Here is a 25,285-nt window from a genome sequence, read left to right as displayed (position 1 = left end):
GTATTCTCACTGGTTACACTTCTTTCCCTTTAATAACCAAATACAAGGGGAGATCCCCACTCTGGTTGCAGTGGGATTTACACTGGGGACACTGAATGCGGTGTAGGGAAATGCCAGTTTAGAAAAATAAGTTAAGCAAACATATAACTCTTGTAACATGAGCCCCAGCCAAGGCACCACTTGCAGTACAGCTGCATGTTGTATGAATATGGTATGTAAACACTACTCATGATCTTCAGAGTGGAACGCTTCCCGATCTCAAACCTGACGTGCAACTTCCCCTACTACTCCAGTCTTAGAGTCCCACAAACAGCTCTGCCAATGTCCCTCGACCCTAAGCCACAGCCCTGATTGCATGATCCCAGGCTTGGGTCCCCATACCTCAATGTCAATGCTCCTCAGTCTGGACCAGCAACCCCTGTGATCATTATTATTATTAGCGCTGTAATAGTCCCTGTGGGCCAGAGACAGGGATAGAACTCATTGAGCTGGTGCCGTACACACAAAGTACAAAAGCCAAGCCCAGTCTGAAGAGCTTACAATGAAAGCTGGCCAGCGGACAAGTCTGTTTTGCAACAACTTTTGAGGTTTTGAATTTGAAATGTTTTTGTTCCACATTGGAATGAAAATGAAACCTTGCAAATGAATTGCGTCAAGACGGAATAATGATGGAATGTCCACTTCTTGCTCATAAAAGTCAGGTTGCTGATTTTTGTCTCTTGTCAGAACGGAGCAGGGAGCTCCGGACCTCAGAAACCTTCCCAGCCAAAACTTCACCAAGACCCAGACATCTCCATGAAATGTTTTGGTTTCACTGAAACAGCATATTTCAACAAGGAGCCTATGACAATCCATCAGCTTTCAGCTGTGTGTCTCTGCAGTGTAGTCAGCATCTGTGTGTCTGGAAATGAACAAAGCTTATATAAAAACCAAAGAGAGGCAGAGTCTCTTCCAGGGCCTATTGCTCAAGAATGGGCCTATTGCCCTCTCTTCCCTTGGGTCTCTTCATTCTGTTTTTCTCACTAATAAATCTCTCTCCGAGTTCAGACTTTGCCCCATATCCCTTTCGCCCCTCTATCCAGCAGTAGCAGATATCACAGCCTTGCAGGTCAACATCCCATTGGAGGAGGAATCAGTGACACAGAGTCTGGGTATATTCGTAGTGCAATTTATTTGCACTAATATATACACACACCAATCCTGGAACAGAGGTGGTCACAAACAACACACGGATTTCCTCTCTCAGCAATTGCAGCCCAAACCCCAAAGCCTAGGTTCCAGGGAGCAACTCTTCCCTAAGAACTGACCCTGGTTAGAGATCAAGGCAAAATGCAAACTCCCCAGCTGCTTGCCACAGCTCCCCCCAATAAGCTTATCCACCACAAAGCTAGCTACACAGTATTACAGTATTTCTTCCATGACTGAACCATTCTCTCATGCTAAGAAAAAGAGCTGGTAAAATTATGTGTAACAGCGCCACCTGGTGACTCCTGACATAACAACCCCATTAGGAGCAAGTCTGCAACATCAGACAGTATCAGAAGGTCCCTCTTCCCCTTGCTCATAGCCATTGGGACTGTCCACGAGGCAGGGGTTCTTCTCACCAGGGGAGGGGCCGATGGGGCAGCAAGCCCAGCGGATGGATGGCGAGTGACAGAGGTGGCCGGGTGGAGGATGCATGGCCTTCTTACTGGATCTCTGGAGAGGCCGGACAGGAAGGATTTTGTGCTGGATTTACATTCTATGCAGTTGAATAGGAAGGGGCCCTGGATGGGCAAAAAGATTGCACAGATACTGCAGATAGGCCACTGCCCAGCACTCAGTCAACCACCTTGTCAATACCCTGATCCGTCTCCAGCCTCCCGAGAAGGGAATTAAAGACTTGGCTTGCTTTCCCTTTTCTCCCCTGCTGTAACAAGCTGTATTGACTGGCGGGGGGCAGGCCGCATGCTGCGCATGTGCCTGTCCTGGGGTGTGAGTGCAGGCATGTGGCAGCGCGTGGGCTGGCTTTCCCTGGAAGCTGCAGCGGGAGGGGGTGCATAGTCATGGGCTGTGGGCATCAGCTGTAGTGTGAGGTGCGGGTGTGCTTGTACTGCGGTGGGGGTGACAAAGGGGGGGTGTTTTACTGTTTAAAGAGTGAAAGATACATAATCACAGTATGTCTGTGGGGATGTGTGCATTCTCTGTCTGTGTCAAAATGTGCACGTTAGTATGGTATATTTGTTCATGGTGTAGGGTGTAAAAGGGGAATATAAAGAGTGTGTGCAATTATAGTGTATTGCCCAAATTGTGTGTGTGCATGTGAATACATACAATGCATTTCTTCGTGTGTGTGTGTGTGTGTGTGCACGCGCAGAAGGGGTAGATAAACAGTGTGTAAATATAGTGTATTGCCCAGGCTATATGTGTGTGTGGGGTATCCATGATGTGTGGTAGCACTCAGATGTTTCTTGTTAAGGGGGTGCCCCTCTCCCCTGGTCGGACTTTGCATTCATTCTTGTAATGTATTACCATCTGCAGCATTGGATCATGTGGATGGGCTGATCCTGTTTGTTACAGAATTCAACCCAGGAGACCTAAAGCGCTATTTTTGTATCTCCATTTGGGCTCTTCATCTCACATTTCCCCCCCACCCCACCCCATTGCTTGCACCTTTGCAGCCTGTGACAAGTGTTGATGCATGCATCTAAAGCTGTTGAGGTGTTTGGTGCCCATATGGTGTGTTGTGTACTGTAATGTGTGAGTTTGTAATCCCATGTGTACACTTGTGAGTGTGTGTGGGTATCATAGTGTTGGGGTACTAGGCCCGCCTGAGCCGGAGTTCTTCCATGTTTAAACTCTGTCCTTCCATGTTTAACTCTAATCGACCTCAACAACCAAGGACTGGAATTGGAATGTGTAAATAGCCAGTTAGCAATTAAGACCTTGTTCATACCAGGTACCAAACGATACTGATGAGGTTTGCATGTTTCTAGCTGGGGAAGGGGTAATAAACTAAGGGTAAACAGAACCAAATAACTGTTTAGAGGAGTGTTACTAACAAGCTAGATTTATAGCCCTAGAATGATTGAGTTGCTTAAATGTATAAACATGCCTTCGGTAGAGAGGGGAGGGGTAGTAGGGGGGGGATGGTAGAGAGGGGGAGGGGGGGGCTTAGTTGTAAAATGTATAAAGAAGAGAAAAACTGTTTTTGCTGGTGTGCTTGATTTGATACTTGCCTGTCTCCTTGCACCACTTTGAGATCTCAAATAAACTTTGATTGTTTCTCCACCCCGGTATGTTTATTGGCACGAAGCACTCCGGGCAACGAACCCCATTGTTGCTGTCCTCGGGCCCCTGTGCTGGCAACAATAGGGTAGGTGTGTGGCTGAGGAATCTCTGTCTGTGTGTGGGTGCAGTAGATGCTGTGCATGCTGGACGTGTGTCTCTGCACTGCTACAGGACAAAGGCTTGGCTAATGTTTATGAAATCTTCTATCAACCACATTCCAGCTATTGAATGCGCCTGCTGCTCTTCTGGCTGTGTTCCTGGGCTGAAGGGGCTGAACCTGGTCTCCAAGGAAAGGAAAGCAAAGGCTGGAGGCCTGGGGATGGAAGCAAGGCTGGCCGGTGTCACGGAGAGATGGAGAAAGCAAAGGCTGGAGGCCTGGGGATGGAAGCAAGGCTAGCCGGTGTCACGGAGAGATGGAGAAAGCAAAGGCTGGAGGCCTGGGAATGGAAGCAAGGCTGGCCGTTGTGACTGAGAAAGCCAGCCAGGCCACGCACTGCATGGAGACCAGAGCTAAATGTTAATCACTGAGATGGAAAATGCAGCAGTCGCACACAGCTGCCTCCAAACACGTTGTGAAAGTAGCAGTGGGCCAAGTCATCTGCTGGCGTAAATCAGCACAGCTCCACTCACGTCAATGGCGCTATGCTGGGCTGACAGCAGTGGAGTTACTGCAGATTTACACTGGAGTGCAGAGGAGCAGTGTTTGACCTCCTGTGGATGGCCAGCTCTCTACACCGACGTCACTTCATTACTTACCCCTGGTTAACAGGGCTGTGAGATTGGAATCCGGCCCCGGCCATTTACACCTGTGTAACTCAGGAGTTATGGCTCGGAAGCCAATGACGGCACAGAGGGAAGATGGATCTCTGGGTCATTACACAATCGTGAGACCATACGGTCCTAGAAAGTTTAAGGCTCCACTGGGTGTCTGTACATTCCATTGGGATACCTGGATTGGAAATACATTGACTGGGCCTAATCCTCATCTGGTGGCAATCTGTGCTGTCAATGGAGCTCTGCCGATTTACGTCTGTGGAGGATCTGGCCCATATTTTCCATTGGAAAAGGGCAGAGAAAGAGCGACAGGAATGACAAGGGAGCAGCCTGGAGAGAGAAACCAGCCACCCAGCTGGAGAAGAACTCAACAAATTGCAGCTTGATGGTTTTGGCACCCCTCACGGGGAATGGGAGAGGGGCACCCTCATGGAAATGCACCGTCCAGGAACAGCCCACCTCCCCATCACACTCGCTCACTTGCCAGCTGTCGGGAGGGGAAGGAGAACCAATAACCTAGGCACCGTTAGCACATCTGAAGTAAGGTTTGTGATCAAGGTGAGATCTCCGTTTGTCTCCCTGATGTCCTCCATACCTGCCTGCCATGGATCTTGAGATTCCCCTGGGCAGGAGAACAAACGGATCGCATTTAGATAACAGCCATTTCCTATCAGGTATTAGCAGAACCAATCAATTGGGCTCCTCGCCCTGAGACACACGACCCAATCAAAGAGAGACAAGGCCAAGAAGAGGAGCAGAGGGGGGTGAGATTAGGGCATGACTCTCTGCAGCTTTGCTTCCCTCAGCTCCCCAGAGCTAATTGCCTGGTCAGGGATTGCCTGGGAACCTGGCACCTTTCATGGGGACTGGCAGTAGGAAAAATGTAGATTACCCACTTTGGTGCCCCCTCTGCCCACCAGCAAACTCAGGCCTGGCACTTTGCCAGGAAGTGGCGTAGCCAAATCAGCAGGTGGTGCTCTTCCTTCTAAGATTCTCTTTGATTCAGAGCTCTGTGGGGCAGGGAGCGTGTCTTCAGGGCGTGTTTGTACAGCACCTCGCACACTGGGGAGCAGATCAGCACCATCGCATAATCAATATTCCAAGTAAGAAATAACAAGCCCTGACCCAATGCCCCAGCCTGGGGGTAAGGGGCCGGAGCTGTTGTCTACCAGATGAGATGTAACACTGAGATTCTGACCCTTGGGGCCCTTAATCACTCCCAAGTCACTTTTTGCACAAGGTGCAGTCCCCATGCACCGGTCCAGTCCTGCTAATTACACTCTGCCTCCCCAAAAGCCACCCCCACACCTGCAGTTTCAATTGGAAAAATTATTTTCCCTTCTAATCCTAAAAATCCCAACCCTGCTTTGTACCATGGTGGGTGCAGCAGGATCGTCGGTTCCCACCCCAGAGGTAGCTGCATTTCAATGCTGGGGGATGACCCCACTTACACAGAGCGAGACTTTCGGAAGCTGGCCTGCGTGTGTAATTACGGTCCTATAGCCCTCTAAAGGCCGTACCCCAGACACAGGAATGCTGCCGTCAGCATAGCCTGATCTGCAGCCCTGTGTCACTACGGGGCAGACCCAAGAGCGATCGCTGGGTCCAGCTGCTCCCTGGGAGAGCTGTGCTCTTTGGGTGGGAGCTGGCATGCATCACTCTGCGGTGACCTCTCTTGCTGAGCAAGGGTGGAGCATTGCTGGAGCCTATGGGGGCCTTGGCTGGAGACTAGGTACCATGCTGGGGTGAAGGGAGGGGAACGCTCTAAATCCACCCACCCATATATACTGTGCTCCTCACAGCCACAGCTGAGCATCGAGGGGTCCTGCCCCACGTGCCTGCCCTGCATCTCCCTGCAGCTGCTGCTGCGGTCTAGGGCACAGAGAACCTCCCCTGTTCTATGTGAATAAGGTCAGCACTAGCTGGCGTCTCCAGCGCATACAACTGGCCAAAGCGCTGCCCACACGCCCCCTGGCACCTCATCTTGAGTGAAGCTTGGACTGGCCTCTCCAGGGCCTGTGTTCACTCTGGCAGATGCAAAGCCCTGCCTTGGCTCATGGAGGGGCCCCGCAGGCCGCCCACTCGGCGTTAGTTCCATGCCTTTCCTTCCTGTGTGCAAACCCCCACCCACCCACCCAGCCGCTTGGCAATGCCAACCAAACTCTTCAATGCCAAGTTCTTCTCTACTAATTAATGAGGGGGTTCAGACGTGAAAGTGTGCTGGTATGGCGTACCAGTAAGAAGTGGCTGCCAGTACGAGCCTGCTTTAACGTTGCTGCCCCTTTTGCTCTCCCATCAGTGGTAGGGACCCTAATGGCAGGGCCACTGACGGGGGGGATGGGGGAGGTAAAAAGGGCAGCTGCCCCGGGGCCCAGCGATTTAAAAGGGCCCAGAGCTCCTGGCCACCGCCACCACTACTGCGGCAGCAGCCGGGTCCCCAGGCCCTTTAAATTGTCACTGGAGCCCTGGGCAGCACAGGCCGGGCAGTGCAGAAGGGCTGGCTGGGGGAGGCTGAACCCCAGCCCCACCCCTTCCGCCCAAGGCCCCGCCCCTTCCGGGGGCCTGGAGCTGGGCCCCCGTACCAGTAAGTCTTTTATGTTATTTTACCCCTGGGTTGGATTAACCAACAGACCTAGGAACAGATGCAGGAAGCCAGAGGGATAGACAGCAAGCTGTGTAACGCAGCTGGCCAGCCCAGCCCCTGCTGGGAGAGGGAGCAGCTGGTGGGGGACGGACCTGGCTGGGCAAAGCAGGGGGCCCTGGCGTGTGAACAACAGGCTCCCCTTCCGTGGCTCTCCCACAAACACACACTGGGAGACGGGAGCTGTTCCAGGAGCCTCCATCGCTGTGCAGACAGAGCTGGACTCAGCAGCCAGCCCTGCCTCTCCCACACAAAGCCAGTCCTCACCTATCCCAACTCCGCCTTCTCCCACAGCCAGGGCTGGTGCAAGGAAGTTTCGCGCCCTAGGCGAAACTTCCACCTTGTGCTCTCTCCCCCCCCCGCAGCCCTGCGGCAGCTCCCCGCCCCCTCCCCCGCCCTGAGGCGCCCCCCACCCCCGCAGCAGCTCCCCCCTCCCTGGGGAGCCGTGCGGCAGCTCCCCACCCCAGCTCACCTCTGCTCCGCCTCCTCCCCAAGCACGCCGCCCAAGCTCTAATTCTCCTCCCCTCCCAGGCTTGTGGCGTCAAACAACTGATTGGCGCTGCAAGCCTGGGAGGCGGGAGAAGTGGAGCGGCGACTGCGTGCTCGGGGAGAGGGCGTAGGAATGCTGTTAAAAAAAAAAAAAAAAATTGGGGGCACCGCTTTTTGGTGCCCCCAAATCTTGGTGCCCTAGGCAACCGCCTAGTTTGCCTTAATGGTAGCACCGGCCCTGTCCACAGCACAAAGCAAACCAGGAGCACCAGGCAGATCCCAGCCTGACCTGTGAATGCTGCATCCTTCTCAGCACTCCAGATTGGGAAGCTACACGGCAGCACTAAGGGCTCTGTCTTCGCTGCACTGGTAACTCGAGTGACTGGCCCCCAGGTCTGAACAATTCAGGCAATTGTGGAAGAAAGTGGAGGACTAGCAATGTTCCAGTGATTTGTCTGTTTCCGGGAGGAAGGGTTCAGCCCAATTAAAACAGAGCCTGGTTTCTAATCTCCCCCCCCCCCCCCCCCCGGGCCCCCCCCCCCCGTGTTAAGGCCCCTCCAAACCCAGGTACCAGGTTTTTCTGTGTGGATGGTAGGGGGGTTGGACTAAAACCTGGATAAGAGCCTGTGCAGTGAAGACAGACCCTAAGCAGAGTTCAGAGACCCCTCTTGTTCTTTGGGTCATTTCTATAGACCCCGATTGCGTTTACCCTATTAAACTCTACCAGGCTTCTCCATAAGGGTTGATTTCTATATTTCTCAGAATTGGGAGAAAATATCCATTAGCACTGGGGATGTCGGGGATTTTCTCCTTTCAGTTCTCTGCTGGCACAAAACTTCCAGCGGATAAAAACCAAAACAACCCTCCCTGGAAATAAACATGGATATTCCGCGTCAAACTTTGCAACAAACACCAGGCTCACACCCTTCTGTGCCTCCTGGGAATCTCTTGCGACCATCGCCATGGGACTTATGTGTACTAGTGAGTCCCAGGAAACGGCAGGGCCGCCGGCCATGCTAGCTGCTCTAGACAGAGGCTGCACTCTGGCCCTGCCAGGTCAGCAGAGCGAAAAACTGGGCTGTACAGATCCACCACCCAGCAACTTTCTCCAAAGCAAGAATGTAATGGGCCACGCGTCATGCCAGAGCTCCATCACGGAGGAAAGGCTAGGCCAATGGCTTGGCACCTAGTGTAAGGAAGTGGGGTTTTCCCCTTGCTATGTTGTATATGTGAGTCTTACTGTTTTGCATGAATACTATGTGTGCTTCAGTTTCCCTGTGGTGGGCATAAGGGTGTGTGACTTTTGCTGAGACCCTTGCGGGGCTGGTGAGGTTGCTTTAGCTGCCTGCACATAAGCTATGGACGGTGCCCTTTGTAACCTGAGAACCAGGAGGCAACCAAGTGACACTTTTTGCTGGGGAAGCAGGACAAAAAGACCAGAGGAGGAGCAACGGGTGTGTCGAAGGCCAGGCAGCAGGGCTGAATTCAGTCTGCTGTGGGGGACTCAAGAAGGGGGGAGTCTAGGACATCTAACCCGGGATTTCCCCAAGACAGACTTGGCTGAAAGTCACTGATTTCTGTTCTAACAAGTTCTGTTCTACGCTGTGTTCCTGTCGACTAATAAACCTTCTGTTTTACACGCGAGCTGAGAGTCACGGCTGACGGTGGGGTTGGGATGCAGGGCCCTTTGGCTGCCCCAGGAGCCCCACCCAGGCAGACTCACTGCGGGAAGCACACAGTGTGAAAAGGGGTGCTGAATGTGCCGAGGTCAGGCTCAGGGAGGCTGAAGCTGTGTAAGCTTCTTGCCCTGGCGGCAGTGTAGAGAGGAGGCACGCTACACCAGAGTCCTGACTGGATTCATACAGAGCAGTTCCAGAGCATCGGCCCAGTGATGGTGGGAGGGAGGGAGAGAGAGAACTAAAAAGGCAAAAATCTCACTGTTTGGGGTGGGTTGGGGTTCATAGAAAACTGGAACATTTAGAAAAAACTTGAAAATTTTCCTCCAAACCAATCATTTTCAGACTAGGCTATTTTTTTGGTCACAAGAGTTTCTACGGGGACCAGGTCTGCTTGGGAGTTCGGGAGCCTGGAGTCTAGTCCGCTATGGCTGAGAACTATCATCGCATGAAGGGCAACTGACAACTCCAGGCCTTCAGCCTCACCAGACATCTTAGGCCTAGGAGACAGATACAGCATCACCCACTCCTGCTAGCGCTTCTCTACCTGAGGGACTTCTCTGGCACCTCACAATCTTTAATGTATTTCCTTTAGCAAGCCCCCGGGGAGGCAGGGCAGCGCAAGAATCCCCATAGTACAGATGGGAAACTGAGGCACAGAGCAACCAAGTGAGTTGTCCAAGGCAGAGACTGGAATGGAAGTGGGGGTCCCCAAGTAGCAGGCTGGCACCCAAACCACTGGCCTAGGCTTCCTCTCCGGCCATCTCTTGTCCTTTACTCCCTCATTCTGGGTCCCACGCACACTGGCAATGCTCCCACCCACCTGCAAGGGGTGGGAGCCCCATTCTGCTCCTTGAGGGTAGCAAGTGAGCCAACCCCACGCTCAGGCCTGTCCATGCTGCCGGGTGAGTGACAGCCTGCCGCTTGGAGTAATCGTGTGTGATGCGGAGAAGGGAATGGGCTCACCAATCACTGGGGAACCAGCCCAAGGCCAAGTTCTTATTGATTCCCGGGCCGTTTATCTCTGCATTTGCTGGGCATATCAGAGGATAATCACAGCTCCCTGACATTTCGGGAAGAGGAATGGGTCTAATGGCAGGCTGGAGGGACAAAGGTGCCCTGCTCCAGCTTGCTGCCCCATGGCTTTTAAGATTCAAGATACATCCATCCGCATGCACCCTGCAACAGCACTGGCCTCTCGCTAGGCAAGAGAGAACTCCCCAGTGAGCGTTTCAATGGCGAGAAAGCACTCAGCATTCAGCTAGAGTGTTCAAGTTAGCTGCAGTTCCACAAGGTACCTTCAAAAGAATTTGGTTTGGCTCTTCATTTATCTCAGAGATGAGGGAACTGGACTGGATGAAAGCAAACCAGAGACTGAGCGGCAACAAACTCCTGCTGGTGCTGGGGAAGTTCGAGTCGCATCTAGCGCCAAAATTTGGACCTGGTCTCTATCGCTATAATGGGCCCAACCAAAACACGTCCGTCCGTCCCTGCTTTTACCTCTTGGGCCTGACTCCCATAAGAACTTGCTAGCTTTTCCCCTGCAAAGCCTGGACTCTGGCTCTCAGGTTTTGCTTATTTCAGGTTTTAAAACACTAACCCAGGAACCAATCCCTGCAACAAACCCCAGTGCCAACTCTGTCCGCATATCTATTCAAAGGACACTATCATAGGACCTAACCACATCAGCCACACCATCAGGGGCTCGTTCACCTGCATATCTACCAATGTGATATATGCCATCATGTGCCAGCAATGTCCCTCTGCCATATACATTGGCCAAACCGGACAGTCTCTATGCAAAAGAATAAATGGACACAAATCAGACATCAAGAATTGTAACATTCAAAAACCAGTAGGAGAGCACTTCAATCTCCCTGGACACTCAATAACAGACTTAACAGTGGCAATTCTTCAACAAAAACCCTTCAAAAACAGACTTCAACGAGAAACTGCAGAACTGGAATTAATTTGCAAACTGGACACCATTAAATTAGGCCTGAATAAAGACTGGGAGTGGATGGGTCACCTCAAAAAGTAATTTTCGCTCTTCTTATACTCACACCTTCTTGTCAACAGTTGGAAATGGGCGACATCCACCTTGATTGTGTTGGCCTCGTTAGCACTACAAAAATAATCAACTGTTGAGAATAGGCCACTGCCACCTTAATTGAATTGGCCTCGTTAGCACTGAACCCTCACTTGGTAAGGCAACTCCCATCTTTTCATGTGCTGTAATATTTATATTGCTTACTGTATTTTTCACTCCATGCATCTGATGAAGTGGATTTTAGCCCACAAAAGCTTATACCCAAATAAATTTGTTAGTCTCTAAGGTGCCACAAGGACTCCTCATTGTTTTTGCTGATACAGACTAAAACGGCTACCCCTCTGAAACTTGTCTAATGTCTCACATGCTGTGATGAGGATCCTCATTCTAGCCTTCCAGCACACAAGGAAAGGGAACGAGGCCACTATTCCTGTCATTCAGAGCCGCAGCCTGCAGGTGCTTTGTAATACTCCATGTGGGTGCCCAAGAGGTGGGCTGCTATGGACTTGAGCCAATCATGGCACCTCCCCATTCTCCACCTCTGAGCAGATATGGGCCTAAGCTACCAAATCCAGACCCAGTTTCAAAGCAGATTCTTCCCAAAGCTTGGGGAGTCTGGATCTGGAAATGGGTTTGGCCTCTCTCTGTATTCTCCACACATGTCCCCCATGCCTTTCCTGGGCAGCCCTGTATCAGCAGACAGCCACCAGCAAGGCTCCAGGCAGGACTGAGGGGCAGCAGCAGGGCTGGGTGAGGAAACCAGGATGGGGAAGGTGGGGGTGGGGGGCTGTGGCAGGGAGCCCAGTACAGAAGCAGCAGCCAGAGATGAAGGCCAGATGAGGCATGTCAGCAGAGAGGGGTGGGGCTGGATCCCTGAGTAGCCATCTACACTGGGTTTGGCTCTAAGTGCTTTAGACCCTCACATTCCTGAAAAGAACAGTCCCAAACAACAGTCGGTTGTCTGTCAGAGGGGCAGGCCAGGCCTGGAGTGCCCCCACTGGCCAAGCACAGCTGCGCAGCCCCCTATCTCAGTTTCCCCTTAAGAACTGCACCCCGCTCCAGAAAGTGGAAGACAAACTTCCCCTGTTGGGGTGCTACTTTATTAAGTCCAAATAAACTTGAAATAAAGTCTTTTGCCCATACCCCAAATGAGCTCTCCCTGTAATCTCTGCCCCTGGGTACGACAATGGGGGAAATTTCTGTAGCATTTTTGTGAGTTTTAGGTGTGCCTCAGTTTCCCCTGTATTTTAAATGGCTCCGGGGAGGGGGGGGGGCAGCAGGGAAGGACTAAGTTGCTCCCAGGGCAGGGTAAGAGAGATCGGAGGAAGAGTGTCACCCAGCCGTCGGAGCCTGAATGGGCCCTTAAAGCACTGGCCAAGGCCGACCCCATAGTTATGGAAAAGCCAAGAAGACAACAGAAAACCCAGTCACCCAGGACACGGCGTCTCAGCAGGGAAGGTGGCTTGTGACACTATGCCCAATAGTCTTCATAGAGATAGTGTTATGAATATGGCATAACTAAGATATGTTTTATGCAAGATGGATCATGTGAGGTACCAATGGAAAGGGTATGATGTACTGCCTATGATTATCTTATTTGTATGCAAGTATCATTTCTATATCTGAAATTAGGAATAGTGACTATGTAACAATTACAGCTGTGTTTACACCTGGGGAACGCCCACCAGACAATGCAATCAGCCTGGATGGGCCATTAGGGAGAACAATAGGACTCTGAAGATGCTAATCTCCCTCCTTCCTGAGAAGCTTCCTGGGATGCTCGTGTGACACTGCAGGGTCATGTGATCATGTATTTTTCCATTAATAGTGAGTGGGGAGCAAAATGGGGAACAAAGGATTCCCGCCATATGCAAATCCTACTTAAGGCAGGGAAGTGAGTTAATCAGGGAACTTTTCTTCACTGAATCCCCGCCCAGGATGACTGCTGGAAACATCTAAGAAACAAGGGGCGGGGGGAAAGGGAGAGGAGGAGGAGAAGAACAACTGAGCCCAGGCTGGAAAAGGTGTCTGGCCTGTGAAAAAAATGCCTAAAACAACATTTAGGGTGAGAAATTACTACTTGTAACCACTTTCTTTAGTGTACTGAGCTTAGTTTGATGGTTGTTTTATTTGCTTAGTAACCTACTGTGATTTGTTTGCTAGCCTTACTTATAAGGGTTAAGATTTAGTCATGGGCATTTTTAGTAAAAGTCACGGACAGGTCACGGGCAATAAACAAAAATTAACGGCCCCGTGACCTGTCCATGACTTGTACTATATACCCCTCACTAAATCTATGGTGTTCTGCGAGTCTCTGGGGGGCGCAGCTGCTGCTCTGAAATGGGGGCTCTGGGGCACCAGCTGGTGCTGGGGGGGCTCCTGCTGGTACTGGGGGGCCTCCAAGGCACCCACAAGTGCTGGGGGAGCTCTGGGGTGCCCGCTGGTGCTGAGGGGGCAACACAGGGCCTCCACCGCCACTGCTGGTGGGGGCTGGTCCTGCCGGCCTGGGACTGCTGCAGCTACTGCTGGCGGAGGGTGGCCCGGGACCGCCGCTGTTGTGTGTGTGGGCGGGGGATGGTGTGGCTGGCCCCAGGGCCACCCAAGCTGCTTGGGCGGTCTTGGGGTCAGTCGCCCCTGCCAGCTGCAGAAGTCACGGAGGTCCCAGAAGGTCACGGAATCCATTACCTCTGTGAAAGACTCGCAGCCTTACTTATAATCACTTAAAATCTATCCTTTCTAGTTAATAAATGTGTTTTGTTTTCTTTAAACCAGTTTATGCAATTCATAATGGGGGTGGGGGAAGCTGTGTATATCTTCCTCCACATTGAGGGAGGGAGTGATTTTCATGAGCTTACACTGTACAAATTTCTGTGCAGCAGAAGACAATACAATTTTAGGTTTGCACCCCAGAGGGGGTGTGCACTTGAATACTGGGCAATCCGCTAGCTAATTCTTCCCACGCAGAGCTGATCTCAGTGTCTGTCTTTCTACAGCTGGGCGTGTCTCTACCAGTGTGTGCTAGGGGAGGCTTGAGGGCCCGGCAGAGCAGGACAGGGTGAGGGAGCCCAGGCTGGTGGAACAGGCCGGCTCAGTGGAACTCCAATACATCAGGTGGCAGCCTGGAGCGGGGGGGAGCGCAACCCATCACAGTGGGCACAGCCCCAGGTGGAGAGCAAAGGGTTTGGAGGTGTATGGGGGTGGTACAAGGGTTGGGGGCTCTCACCTGCAAACTCACTAAGGAGGCCAGGCTGTTAGGGAGGCAGAGCCCGAACATGGATTCACTACAGCTTGGCTACGCTCCCTCCATGGAGCCCGCTGGAACCCCCATTTCCCTGGGCCAGCCACAGGACAATCAGCTTCTGGAGTCTGTTGACTAATCCACAGTTACCTTGTTGTGCAAAGGTTGCCACTGTTCTGAGGGGGCCCAGGTTAACACCCCCACCTTACCCCTGCAGGGGTCTGCCTGGGCTGGATTTACTGTAAGGAGCCACAGATTGCTGGTGCCAAAGGCCTGGCCTCAGAGTTGCTCCAGTGGGTCTTTGGGGCCTGGCCCCCTAACAGGGTCACCCACAGGAGACTGGTGATAGGCTAGGGCAGAAAGCAGAGGCTGTGGCTCTGCAACCTGGGGCTTGCACGGCCCTCTGTTCCTGGGGCTGCAGGTTTAAGCCCTCAGCAGCTCTCTGTGCCCACCTCCCCTGAGTTCCCTGGGGTGAGGCCAACAGCCCTGCTCTGCCTAGGAGACAGCATTTATACAGCCTTCCTCCTAGCCCTTGTCCTGATTGGCTGGGAGAGAGGGGCGCCCTGCCCCATCCACTCTACAGGGCTGCTGGGCCCAGCCCCTTAAAGAACAATAGCCTGGCTATATTGCCCTAGGACCATCTTCCTCTCTCCCAGCACCTGCCTCTGCCCCTCCCTAGGTCTTTGTCTGCTCTAAAAGTTTCAGGACTTAAAGGGACCCACCATGGAACAGGAGTTGACTGACCACTAGTCATTACTACCCTTAAGGAGCTGTCTCCCTGTTACAGTGCTGCATAAACAGGCCAGGTCCTTGTCCCAGGGATCTGATGGCTCCTTTACCAGATATCTTTGTTCAGCAAGGCAGCTGCCTGGTGTGTGGTGCCTCGCGGTGCAGTGGGCACGTGCCCCTGGAAGGACCAGCAGGGAGTCCCTGAGATTGCTGCATCCATGTGGCTTGATTGGGAACTTTCTGGCCAATCCTGGATTCTTTCCAGTGGGGTGCCCCCTTGGTAGGGGCTGTGGGGCCTGAGAGATGGGTTGGGTGTGAGGGGCTGGGTTTAGGGGCACTAGGAACCAGGACAAGCAGTGGGACACACAGGGTGTGGGGAGCTGGATAGTGTTGGGGTTTTGCACAGAGGATTTGATGAGATGGGTTCTAGGATGGGAGTGCTGGACTAGGGGGGCAGCGGATGGTGCATGTGTGGAGATGGGGTGTGGGGCATGGAGCATCAGGCTATGGAGGATAATGCACGGGGGTAGGGAGTTGGGGGGACAGGGTACAGAGAGGGTGCAATGAAGACACCCAAAATACAGACAAGAACTTGAGGCTGGTGGACACACCCATCTGTGTGCCTGGCCTGCATGCGTATGCGCAGGGAGGGGGAGCACAGCCCCACCCCACAGGGTGGTATGAACAACTGGGATCCGCTCACATGGATCTGTGTGGGGAGAAAGGGCCATAACCCAGGAGTTCTCCGTTCGTTCACCACCCAGCACCACAAAGCCTGCCGGGGGCGAGTTCTTTGGGTGCTGCTTAGGGTGACCAGACGTCCTGATTTTATCCGGACTGTCCCGATTTTTGCTTCTTTGTCCCGCGTCCCGACCGATGTTTGGTTGGGACACTGGACAAAAAAGAAATGTTGCGCTCCGCCCCCCCCCGCCCCGGCTCTGCCCCCCTTCCCCCATTGGCTCCCTCCCCAAATCCCCGCCCTGGCCCCGCCTCTTCCCCAACTACGCAGCATTCCTCCTCCCTCCCAGGCTTGCAGCATGGCGGCACAAGCCTGGGAGGGAGGGGGTGGCAGCGGTGCCTGGATCCTGGAGCTGGTGAGTCAGCTCCGGCATCCGGGCACCCGGCGGGCAAAGGGGGTCTGGCAAGGGAGGGAGACGGGGGGCTCAGCGTTGAGCCCCCCACCGCGACAGAGGGCTCCTGCCTGGGCCGCTGCACCCGGGGCCGGGAGCGCAGCCTGGAGGCTGCTCCAGCCCTGCAGCCCGCGGGGTAGCGTGGTGGGTCCGGGCAGGGGCAGTGTGGAGCGGGCAGGGGTCGGTTGGGCGGCGTGGGCCGAATCCCTGCTGCTGCCAGGGAGCCCTGCGCCTCTCCCTCCCACTCACAGCTGCGGCTCCTTCCTGGTGGGACGCGCCCCCCGGCCTGCCCTGGCCACATGCGGCACGCGTCCAGCTGCTCCTTCCCGGTGGGAGGGAGAGTAGGCGCGGGGGACGCGCGCCGCATGTGGCCAGGGCAGCGGGAGGCGTATCCCACCGGGAAGGAGCTGCAGCCGCGAGCGGGCGGGAGAGGCGCGGGGCTCCCTGGCAGCAGCGGGGATTCGGCCCCTGCCGCTCACCCGGTTCCTGCCCACTCCGCACTGCCCCCGCCCGGATCCACCGCGTGCCGCATATGCCCGTGGCGGGCCAGGGGGCGGGAGGCTCCGCGGGGAGGGCAGCGCACGGGGCCGGGGCCTGCTAATGCCCCCGGCCCCTTTTAAATGCCTTTTTTTTTTTGCTCCGCCCCCCCTTTTTTCCCCTCCCCCCTGTCCCGATAATTTTGGACTGCTGATCTGGTCACCCTAGTGCTGCTGCACTAGCCAGTGAGACGATAGCACTACAGACAATACATGTCTCTTCTCCCCAGCAGCATCCGGCCCCGACCCCCTGGATACTCACCAAAGGCCAAGAGCACGGGAGGCTGGGGCCGGGACCTGTGAGTGCCAAAGCAGGTGTGCGATTGTGCGGTGTGCTTGGATGAGCGTGTGCATGTGTGTGGGGATATGGGTGTCTGCTTGTGTCGGTAAATGTGTACGCGTGGATCCATCGGCGTGGCAAGCCTGTCTGTGTAAAAGCATGTATGCAAAGTCTCCAGCTGGGTGTTTTGGGGGGTTTACGGTGAGATGGCAAGTGTGTGTGTATGTAAGGGACAGTACTCTCCTCTCCTGTCCCTGCCCTCTCCAATGCCCACCTGTACCCGCAAGGCCTGGCACAGGTGGGCACTGAGCAGGCTGGGCAGGGGCTGCCTGCTCCCCATGGCGCCTTTGCTTTCCTCTCCCTGCCAATTCCCAGCCCAGCCTACTAAATGGCCCCGTTTGTCATACCGAAGGCCTAGCTCCGGCGTGTCTGCTCACTGGCCTGGCAGATCCCCAGCGCTGCCCCCTTGTTCCCTCCCCACACGCTGGCCGGTAATGGATGGGGTGCAGTGGCACCCGTGTAATTTGCAGGCAGTTGCTGGAGCCCTGGCAGTGGTGCCTGCAGCTTCCCTGTACATCACCCCCGGGCCTGGGCAGGTGATGGGGGCTTAGCGGGGCAGAGCTCTGCCCATGGGGCTCCCTCTCCTATGGCCTGGAATCTAGCCTTGGGGGAGGGGAGCTAATCACTGGTGTCAGCTGGAGGGTGCCCAGCCTTTGCACTGAGAGACGCAAAACAAAGAACAAGAGCACTTCCCAAGGGTCTCCTGGCACCCACAGCCCCCTGGGGGGCAGGGCTCGCAGGATAGTCCCTGCTCTACAGAGGGGAAACTGAAGTAGAGTGGTGACATAAGATCTATGGCCCTGGGCCCTGTGACTCAGTGTAATAGAGAGCCTGTGAAGACCCGGGTCATGGCTGGCGGAGCCACGTGAACAGGATGTGCTGGGGAATGCCACTCGGGCACCTCCCCTTCAGTCAGCACATTCTGAACCAGCATCTTGCAGCGAAGAGAGACCATCAACACTCCAGCAAACCCAGACCTCATCTCCCCAACCTCTGCCCCCCCAGCTCTCCCCCAGCCTCATCTAACTTCTACCTCTTCCCTCCTCTGCCCAGGTCTCCCCCCAAGCTTCCAGCCCCTCCCTCATGTGCTTGGATCTCCTCCAGCCTCTGCTTCCTCCTTACCCCATCTGGTCGTGCCCCCAGCCTCTCTCCCCTCCCTCCCCTGCCATCCCAATGCACCAGGGCCCTTAAACTGGGTGAGCTGAGACCTGTTATGTACACAGAGCTCTTATCCACCTGGATGGGGCTCAGCACACACATGGGCCTGCAAGTTTCCCACAGCCCTTATGGGTCAGTTTTTCTCTGGCTCCCCTAGTCCAGCAATCCCTCTGGAGAGCCTCTGGCCCTCGGTCCCCCCAGCTCTTACTGAGCTGAGTCCTACATGTGCATGCCCCAGGCCACCTGCAGCACACACCTACTGTAGGGCACAGGCGTTTGGGTGCTGCTTGCTAGCCATCAGCCATGCGCCGCCCGGAGCCCAGCCCATACACCAAGGACAGTGCAGCTCTCTATCCAGCTAGGGTGCTGGGGTGTAAGTGGGGGTCTGTGACATTATTGACATAAACTGGGACCATATAGATCATTGTTGCAACCAAGGTCCTGTAGTGGCACCCAAATCTTGTATAAAGGGGGTCGAATGGGGTGTCTAAGACAAGGTTATGGTTTACTGGTTATGATTATGCTGTCTATATGTGTGTATCAGTTTTGTAGTTGAAGTTATGAATCTTGGCTCTATACTGTCTGTATGGCAAACTTATGCTATGCTTCTGGGTGACATCCCAGACAAACTGGGATTAGCTCTGCCTAGCCTGCTTGATGGCCCATTAAGGACCATCAGCTATACAATGGACCCATTGAGAGAAGGCAAATATGCCTTCAGACTCAGCAAAGTATGCAGGAACTGGCCCATGTGACTCCAGACTCCATTTTGCTGTAATTTTCCACAGTAAGAACAAAGAGATGTTCTTACATCTGGAAAAGACTATATAAGGCTGATGCCTCATCTCCATTTTGTCTTCAATCCTGCTTCATTCCTCTGGAAGGACTTTGCTACAAGCTGAAGCTTTGAACAAAGGACTGAGGACCCATCCCAGTGGGGGATGTATTCCAGAGACTTAATTTGAACCTGCAGTTTATTCTATCACTGCTACAAGCCTGAACCAAGAACTTTGCCATTGCTGGATGTAATTGATTCCATTTAACCAATTCTAACTCTCATCTCTATCTTTTTTCTTTTATCAATAAACCTTTAGATTTTAGATTCTAAGGGATTGGCAACAGCCTGATTTGAGGGTAAGATCTGATTTGTATATTGACCTGGGTCTGGGGCTTGGTCCTTTGGGATCGGGAGAACCTTTTTTCTTTTATTGGGGTATTGGTTTTCATAACCATTTGTCCCCATAACGAGTGGCACTGGTGGTGATACTGGGAAACTGGAGTGTCTAAGGAAATTGCTTGTGAGACTTGTGGTTAGCCAGTGGGATGAGACCGAAGTCCTCTTAGTCTGGCTGGTTTGGTTTGCCTTAGAGGTGGAAAAACCCCAGGCTTGGGCTGTAACTGCCTTGTTAAAGCAATTTGTCCTGAGTTGGCACTCTCAGTTGGGTCCCGCCAGAACCTCATCGTCACAGGGTCAGTTTCAAGCAACCTCCTGGCCAAGCAAAATGAACCCCAAAGTTGCTCTAAGCCTCTGTGCCAGGCACAGTCCTGCAGCCAGTCACAACCTCCTGGCTCTAGGGGTAGGCATCTCTATGGGCATAGAATCATAGAACTGGAAGGGACCTCGAGAGGTCATCTAGACCAGTCCCCTGCACTCAAGGCAGGATTAAGTATTATCTAGACCATCCTTGACAGGTGTTTGTCCAATCTGATCTTAAAAATGCCCAATGATGGAGCTTCCACAACCTCCCCTGGCAATTTATTCCAGTGCTTAACCACTCTGACAGGAAGTTTTTCCTAATGTCCAACCTAAACCTCCCTTCCTGCAATTTAAACCCATTGCTTCTTGTCCTATCCTCAGAGGTTAAGAAGAACATCTTTTCTCCCTCCTCCTTGTAACAACCTTTTACATACTTGACAAACCCAGTTTTTTCAATCTTCCCTCATAGGTCATGTTTTCTAGACCTTTAATCATTTTTGTTGCTCTTCTCTGGACGTTCTCCAATTTGTCAACATCCTTCCTGAAATGTGGCATCCAGAACTGGACACAATACTCCAGTTGAAGCGAAATCAGCATGGAGTAGAGCAGAAGAATTACTTATTGTGTCTTGCTTACAATACTCCTGCTACTACATCCCAGAGTGATATTTGCTTTTTTTGCAACAGCGTTACATTGTTGACTCATATTTAACTTGTGATCGACTATGACATCCAGATCCCTTTCTGGAGTATTCCTTCCTAGGCAGTCATTTCCCATTTTGTATGTGTGCAACTGATTGTTCCTTCCTAAGTGGAGTACTTTGCATTTGTCCTTATTCAATTTAATCCTATTTACTTCAGACGATTTCTCCAATTTGTCCAAATCATTTTGAATTTTAATCCTATCTTCCAAAGCACTTACAACCCCTCCCAGCTTGGTATCATCCGCAAACTTTATAAGTATACTCTCTATGCCAGAGCCCAGCTGCCAAGCCCAGGCCCCTTCAGGGGAAGCTACCAACAGATGCAGCTACTAGCTGGCTCCATTTTATGAGGGCAGATGAGAGCAGAAGGCCAGTCAAACTGCCCCCAGTTACAGAACACATGTGCACTAGCTGATGCAGCCCTGGCTACTGCAATGGGTCTCTATCTTCCTCTAGCAAGCAGGTTAATGAGCCTGCTACCAAGTCCCAGCTAATGGACTTCATTCTTTACTTTGCTGGGCAGCTCCTTGGGGCAGGGACCATCTGCTCCTGGGGGAATTCTGCACCACTGTGCGCATGCTGCATTCATGTCCCCTCCAGGTTTCTTTGCTTCCCTGCAGAAAATGATGGTCAAGCAAAGGGAAACCACAAGAGCGGTCACACAGCCCTCTCCGGCACTGTGGGCATATCAGTTCATAGAATCATAGAATATCAGGATTGGAAGGAACCTCAGGAGGTCATCTAGTCCAACCCCCTGCTCAAAGCAGGACCAATCCCCAACTAAATCAAAGTTTGGATGCCCAGAGCAGCTAGCGGAGAGGTAAATTGTTGCGGGATGTGGGGAGGCTGCGGACATTCCAGCTGGTGGCTCCTATCTTGTGCTGGACTCAGATGCTAGTTCTGGACTGGGGGCGTGGGAGGATGGGACTTTCTTTTCTCCTGCCCAGAGCAGCCAGGCCAGGGCCGGGTCAAACACAACCCCAGAAATCTTCCCCGGCTGCAGGAAGCTTCACACCCTCTCCCCTGCTTCCTGCCCCCATTGCTTCTCAGCCTCAGGAGGAGGGGTCACTGTACGGAGAGCTGCCCCTCGTCTGTCCAATCCCCATGCATCCAGACCCCCCTGATACCCAGACCCCCCGCTGATAGGTAGATAGATAGATTAGATAGAAGGGGTGTATGGGGATAGATAGATAGATTAGATTAGATATTCTCTAGAGTGCCTGAGCAGTTCCCTATATGATAAACCACCTCCCACGTGCTTTATAGGCACCACAAATTGTCAGGGCCAGAAGCACGGGTTCTGAAGGGTTTTTAATCATTGCAGACCAGTAAGATCCCTTCTCCCTGCTCTCCATGGCCCTATGCGACAGACAAATGCCCTGGGGGGAAGAAGGATGAAATAGAAGAGCATAGTGAGTCCTTGCCCTTCCCTGCACTGTGCAAGCAGCTAACCCAGCAAGAGCAGCCAGCCAAGACACATGGGTATGTATTCAAAAGACAACTACCTCCTCGGCCCTCACTGTCCGCCGGCTTCACCTGGATGGGGCGATTCATCTGCAAAACAAAACGAGGAGCAGCGTGGTTAGAGTCTGCAGGCATGGATGGGTTGTTGGCTGGGGAGGAGGGAGAGGATGAAGGGTGGGTGGCTACTGGGTGGACACTTGGAAGCGGGAGCCGCCGGCATGATCTGTTCCAAGTGGGCACAGCTGTCCAGTTGGGGATTTCCACGCGACTGGCCCAGATGGGGAGTGTTAGTATCAGAGAGAAAGAAAGATCCCGCCAGCTCAGTCATCAGGAAGCCGGCCCTGGATCTATGGGCCTAGCTAGGATGGACGCTGACATCCCGGATACACTGAATGACAAACGTCCCATTGACTTCACAGGGGCCAGGGTAGAGCCACAGGGAATAGGACAAGCTTCTGCCAGCTCTACCCCAGGGATGCTGACGGGACAGATGGGCTGCAAATGGGATCGGAGCCTCTTGCTGGACGGAGGGGTAGGCAGGGTGTCCTGGGGCAGAGACCAAAAGGAGACACTGGCTAGAGAACCTGCCTGAGGATTGGCCTCGGGATCAGGCGGATGTGGGTGGGTGGGGGGTGTCAGCTCACACCTACCAACAGTCACTCTAGAGGGGGAACATCAAGAATATTTCCCACCTCTGCCTCTACTGAGCGACCCTACCTGACTAATGCATCACAGGACTGAGCGGTAGGCCCTGTGCTGTGCCCCTCCCACTTCCCCCTCTGGAGGGCAGGGACCAGTCCATGGAGCAGGTGGAGGAGCTGGGTCAGTGACTCTGTCCAGTGAGGACAATGGGAGACAGGGTGACAGCACCCAACGTGGGGGAGGTGCAATGGGAGTGGACCCCCCCCCCCCCAATGCAGCATGGCAAAGCAGGATCTCCGTCTAGCCATCCCCGCCCCCTGGCCCAGCTGGATCTAAGGTGCTGGCCCTTATACTGGCACAAGGCGCCCTCCTCACAGGCAGCCAGAGAACATTAGGCTAAACTCTCCCGAGCTCGCAGGGATTACTGGCAGGATTAAGGGAGATAATGATTAACTTCATCAGGGCCTGGCCTTCTGACAGCTCCTGGCCTGGCCGCTTCACTGGGGGTCAAGGAGCTGGGGCAGGAGAGAGTGGGAGGGCAGGTCAGTGATGGGGGCGCAGATGTGGGGAGAGGGTAGGGTGACCAGATGTCCCGATTTTATCGGGACTGTCACGATATTTGCTTGTTTGTCCCGCGTCCCGACCAGTGTTAGGTCGGGACACTGGACAAACAAGCAAATACTCCGGAGCCCGGAAGTGCTCGCACCCCTCCCCTGCCCTGACTCCGCCCCCTCCTTCCCCCATTGGCTCCTTCCCCGAATTCCCGCCTCTTCCCCATGCTCGCCATTCCTCCTCCCTCCACAAGCGCTGGAGGGAGGCCTGGGAGACGCAGGGGGAGCGCGGTGCCGGGGTGAGTGAGAGTCCGGCCTGGCCCCGAGCGCAGGCAGGACTCAGTCGAGCGGTAGGGAGAGTAGGGGGGCGGCCCGTGGGGCCAGGTGGCGGCTGTTCTCCTCCCCTGGGCAGTGGGACTTGGGAGCAGCCGCTGCTGCAGCTCCCACTGCTGCGGGGGGAGGAAGCGGCTGATGGCCAAGCTTGGCGCCTGCAGCCCTGGCGTCCGGGCCTGAACCCCCCGAGTCCGGGCCTGTTGCGGCGACCCAGCAGCGCGCACGCTGCGCGCAGCCCCTGGCCAGTCGCGTATGGGCTGCCCAGCTGGTGCTATCCCGCGGCGGCCCCGGGGCGGAGGCATCGGCAGCCCAGCCCCGTTTGTTCCCCTGCAGGATCTGAGCGGGACGGGGGAGTTGGGGCCTGCTGCCCCCACTTCGGGGCCACCGCGGGATTGCACCAGCTGGGCAGCCAGTCCAGACACAACTGGCCAGGGGCTGGGCGCAGCGTGCGTGCTGCTGGGTCCCCGCAGCAGGCCCGGGCTTCGGGGGGTTCGGGCCCCGGGCGCCAGAAGCCATCAGCCACTTCCTCCCCCCGCGGCAGTGGGAGCTGCAGCAGCGGCTGCTCCCGAGTCCCGCTTCCTGGGGGGGAAACAGCCGCCGCCTGGCCCCGCGGGCTGCCCCCTACTCTTCCTACCGCCCGACTGAGTCCTGCCTGCGCTCGGGGCCAGGCCGGACTCCCACTCACTCTGGCCCCGCGCTTCCCCTGCGTCTCCTGGGCCTCCCTCCAGCGCTTGTGGGGTGTGTGTGTGTGCGTGGTGTTGTTTTTTTTTTTTTTTTGCTCTGCCACTTTTTTTTTTTTTTCCGTCCCCCCCCCCCATGTCACCCCCCCCCCGACACGTCCCGATATTTGACCTGAGTGATCCCTAGGCAAGGGCGACACCCACCGTCTGTATGAGGAGCCAGCAACCTCAGGCCCAGTCATGCCACAAGCTCCACTGCAGTGGGGCTGGGGCACTCGGGCAGCCTGGCCAGCGGGGTCGCTAAGGAGCAGTTCTGCTCCCATCAGTAGGACTCCCTGGGTGATGCTGCAGGCCCCTCCTCTGGGCAGCTTTGCTCCCCTCCCTAGGATTCCCTGAGTGATGCTGCTCTGAGGGACGGAGCCTTGGTGTCGCACACTAGCGCCCTCTCTGGCCAGGGAGCACAGGGTCCCCCTGAGCCTGGTGCCCCGCTGCCCCACGTAGCAGCAGGTGGAACTGCATCAGCAGCCCAGCCTGGACCATCTAGCACTGACCATCCCCTAGCCTGGCTGCTCTCAGGGGCTTTCCATCACAGGCAGGCCCCTGCACCCTCACCCTGGATAGGCTGCTGGTAAAGCATGCACACAGGAGGTGACCCCACCACCCATCCCAAAAGGAACCGAGGCCAGGCTGCTGGTGCCAGGGCAGGCTGTCTTGGCCATAGGCCCCAAGCAGCTGGAGGGGAGCTCCCAACAGGGAGTTTCCTGCCCCTCTGGCCTTGCTGCTGGGGGTAGGCTCCAGCCATCTCACGATTCCCCACGTCAGCACAGAGCTGTGGGGAAAAAGTCCGTGGCCTGGATTGTGCCCATGAGGCGGGTGCTGGTAGCTGGTGAGCGTTAGGGCTAATAAGGAGGAGGGTGAAAGGGAAGCCTGTTAAAAGCTCTGTGCTGAGGCTGTGACTGTGACCCTGCCAATTAGAGGCAGCAGGGGCCTGGCCCGGCAGTATGAATTGGGGGAACACTACAAAAGGGAGACAGAGATACCTGCCCTTGCCTGCACGGCCTGCCTTGTGTTCTGCACTCAGTGACCCCCGGGGGTGGAAGGGGGGAGTGTCTCAGACATTTGTTCCTATTTAATTGTGGTTCAATGGCTGGTCAGGCCAATTACAACTGTAATGACCTGGGGGACACAGCACAGCCCGGGTTCCCAGGGCATGGCAGCACACAGCTCAGCATCTGCCTACAAATAACTTTTGACCTCGCGGCTGCTCTCCGTGGCTCCGCGACAGCTACAGGGATGTGCCCAGACTAAGGGAGCGAACCCCACAGACTAGGGGGGAGATTCAGCTCCAGATCCAATTCCAGCTTTCCCAGCACTTCGCCCAAGCAGAACAGCCACCCCTGTCTC

At 54.5% G+C, this 25,285-nt stretch overlaps 1 protein-coding gene across 6 annotated transcripts in view; it reads right to left on the bottom strand.

Moving 5' to 3' along the window:
• Positions 1–25,285, bottom strand: part of CELF6 (CUGBP Elav-like family member 6) — a 242,295-nt gene that overhangs the window by 93,374 nt on the left and 123,636 nt on the right. For all 6 annotated transcript variants that reach the window (XM_034784320.1, XM_034784324.1, XM_034784322.1 and 3 more), the window contains one exon: positions 21,717–21,765. In XM_034784320.1, the coding sequence (XP_034640211.1) occupies positions 21,717–21,765 (49 nt within the window). The remainder of the gene's footprint in view (positions 1–21,716; positions 21,766–25,285) is intronic.

Source organism: Trachemys scripta, chromosome 10, assembly GCF_013100865.1.
Source record: "Trachemys scripta elegans isolate TJP31775 chromosome 10, CAS_Tse_1.0, whole genome shotgun sequence".
Taxonomy (NCBI): Eukaryota; Metazoa; Chordata; order Testudines; family Emydidae; genus Trachemys; species Trachemys scripta.
This window is presented reverse-complemented; position numbering and strand designations above follow the sequence as displayed.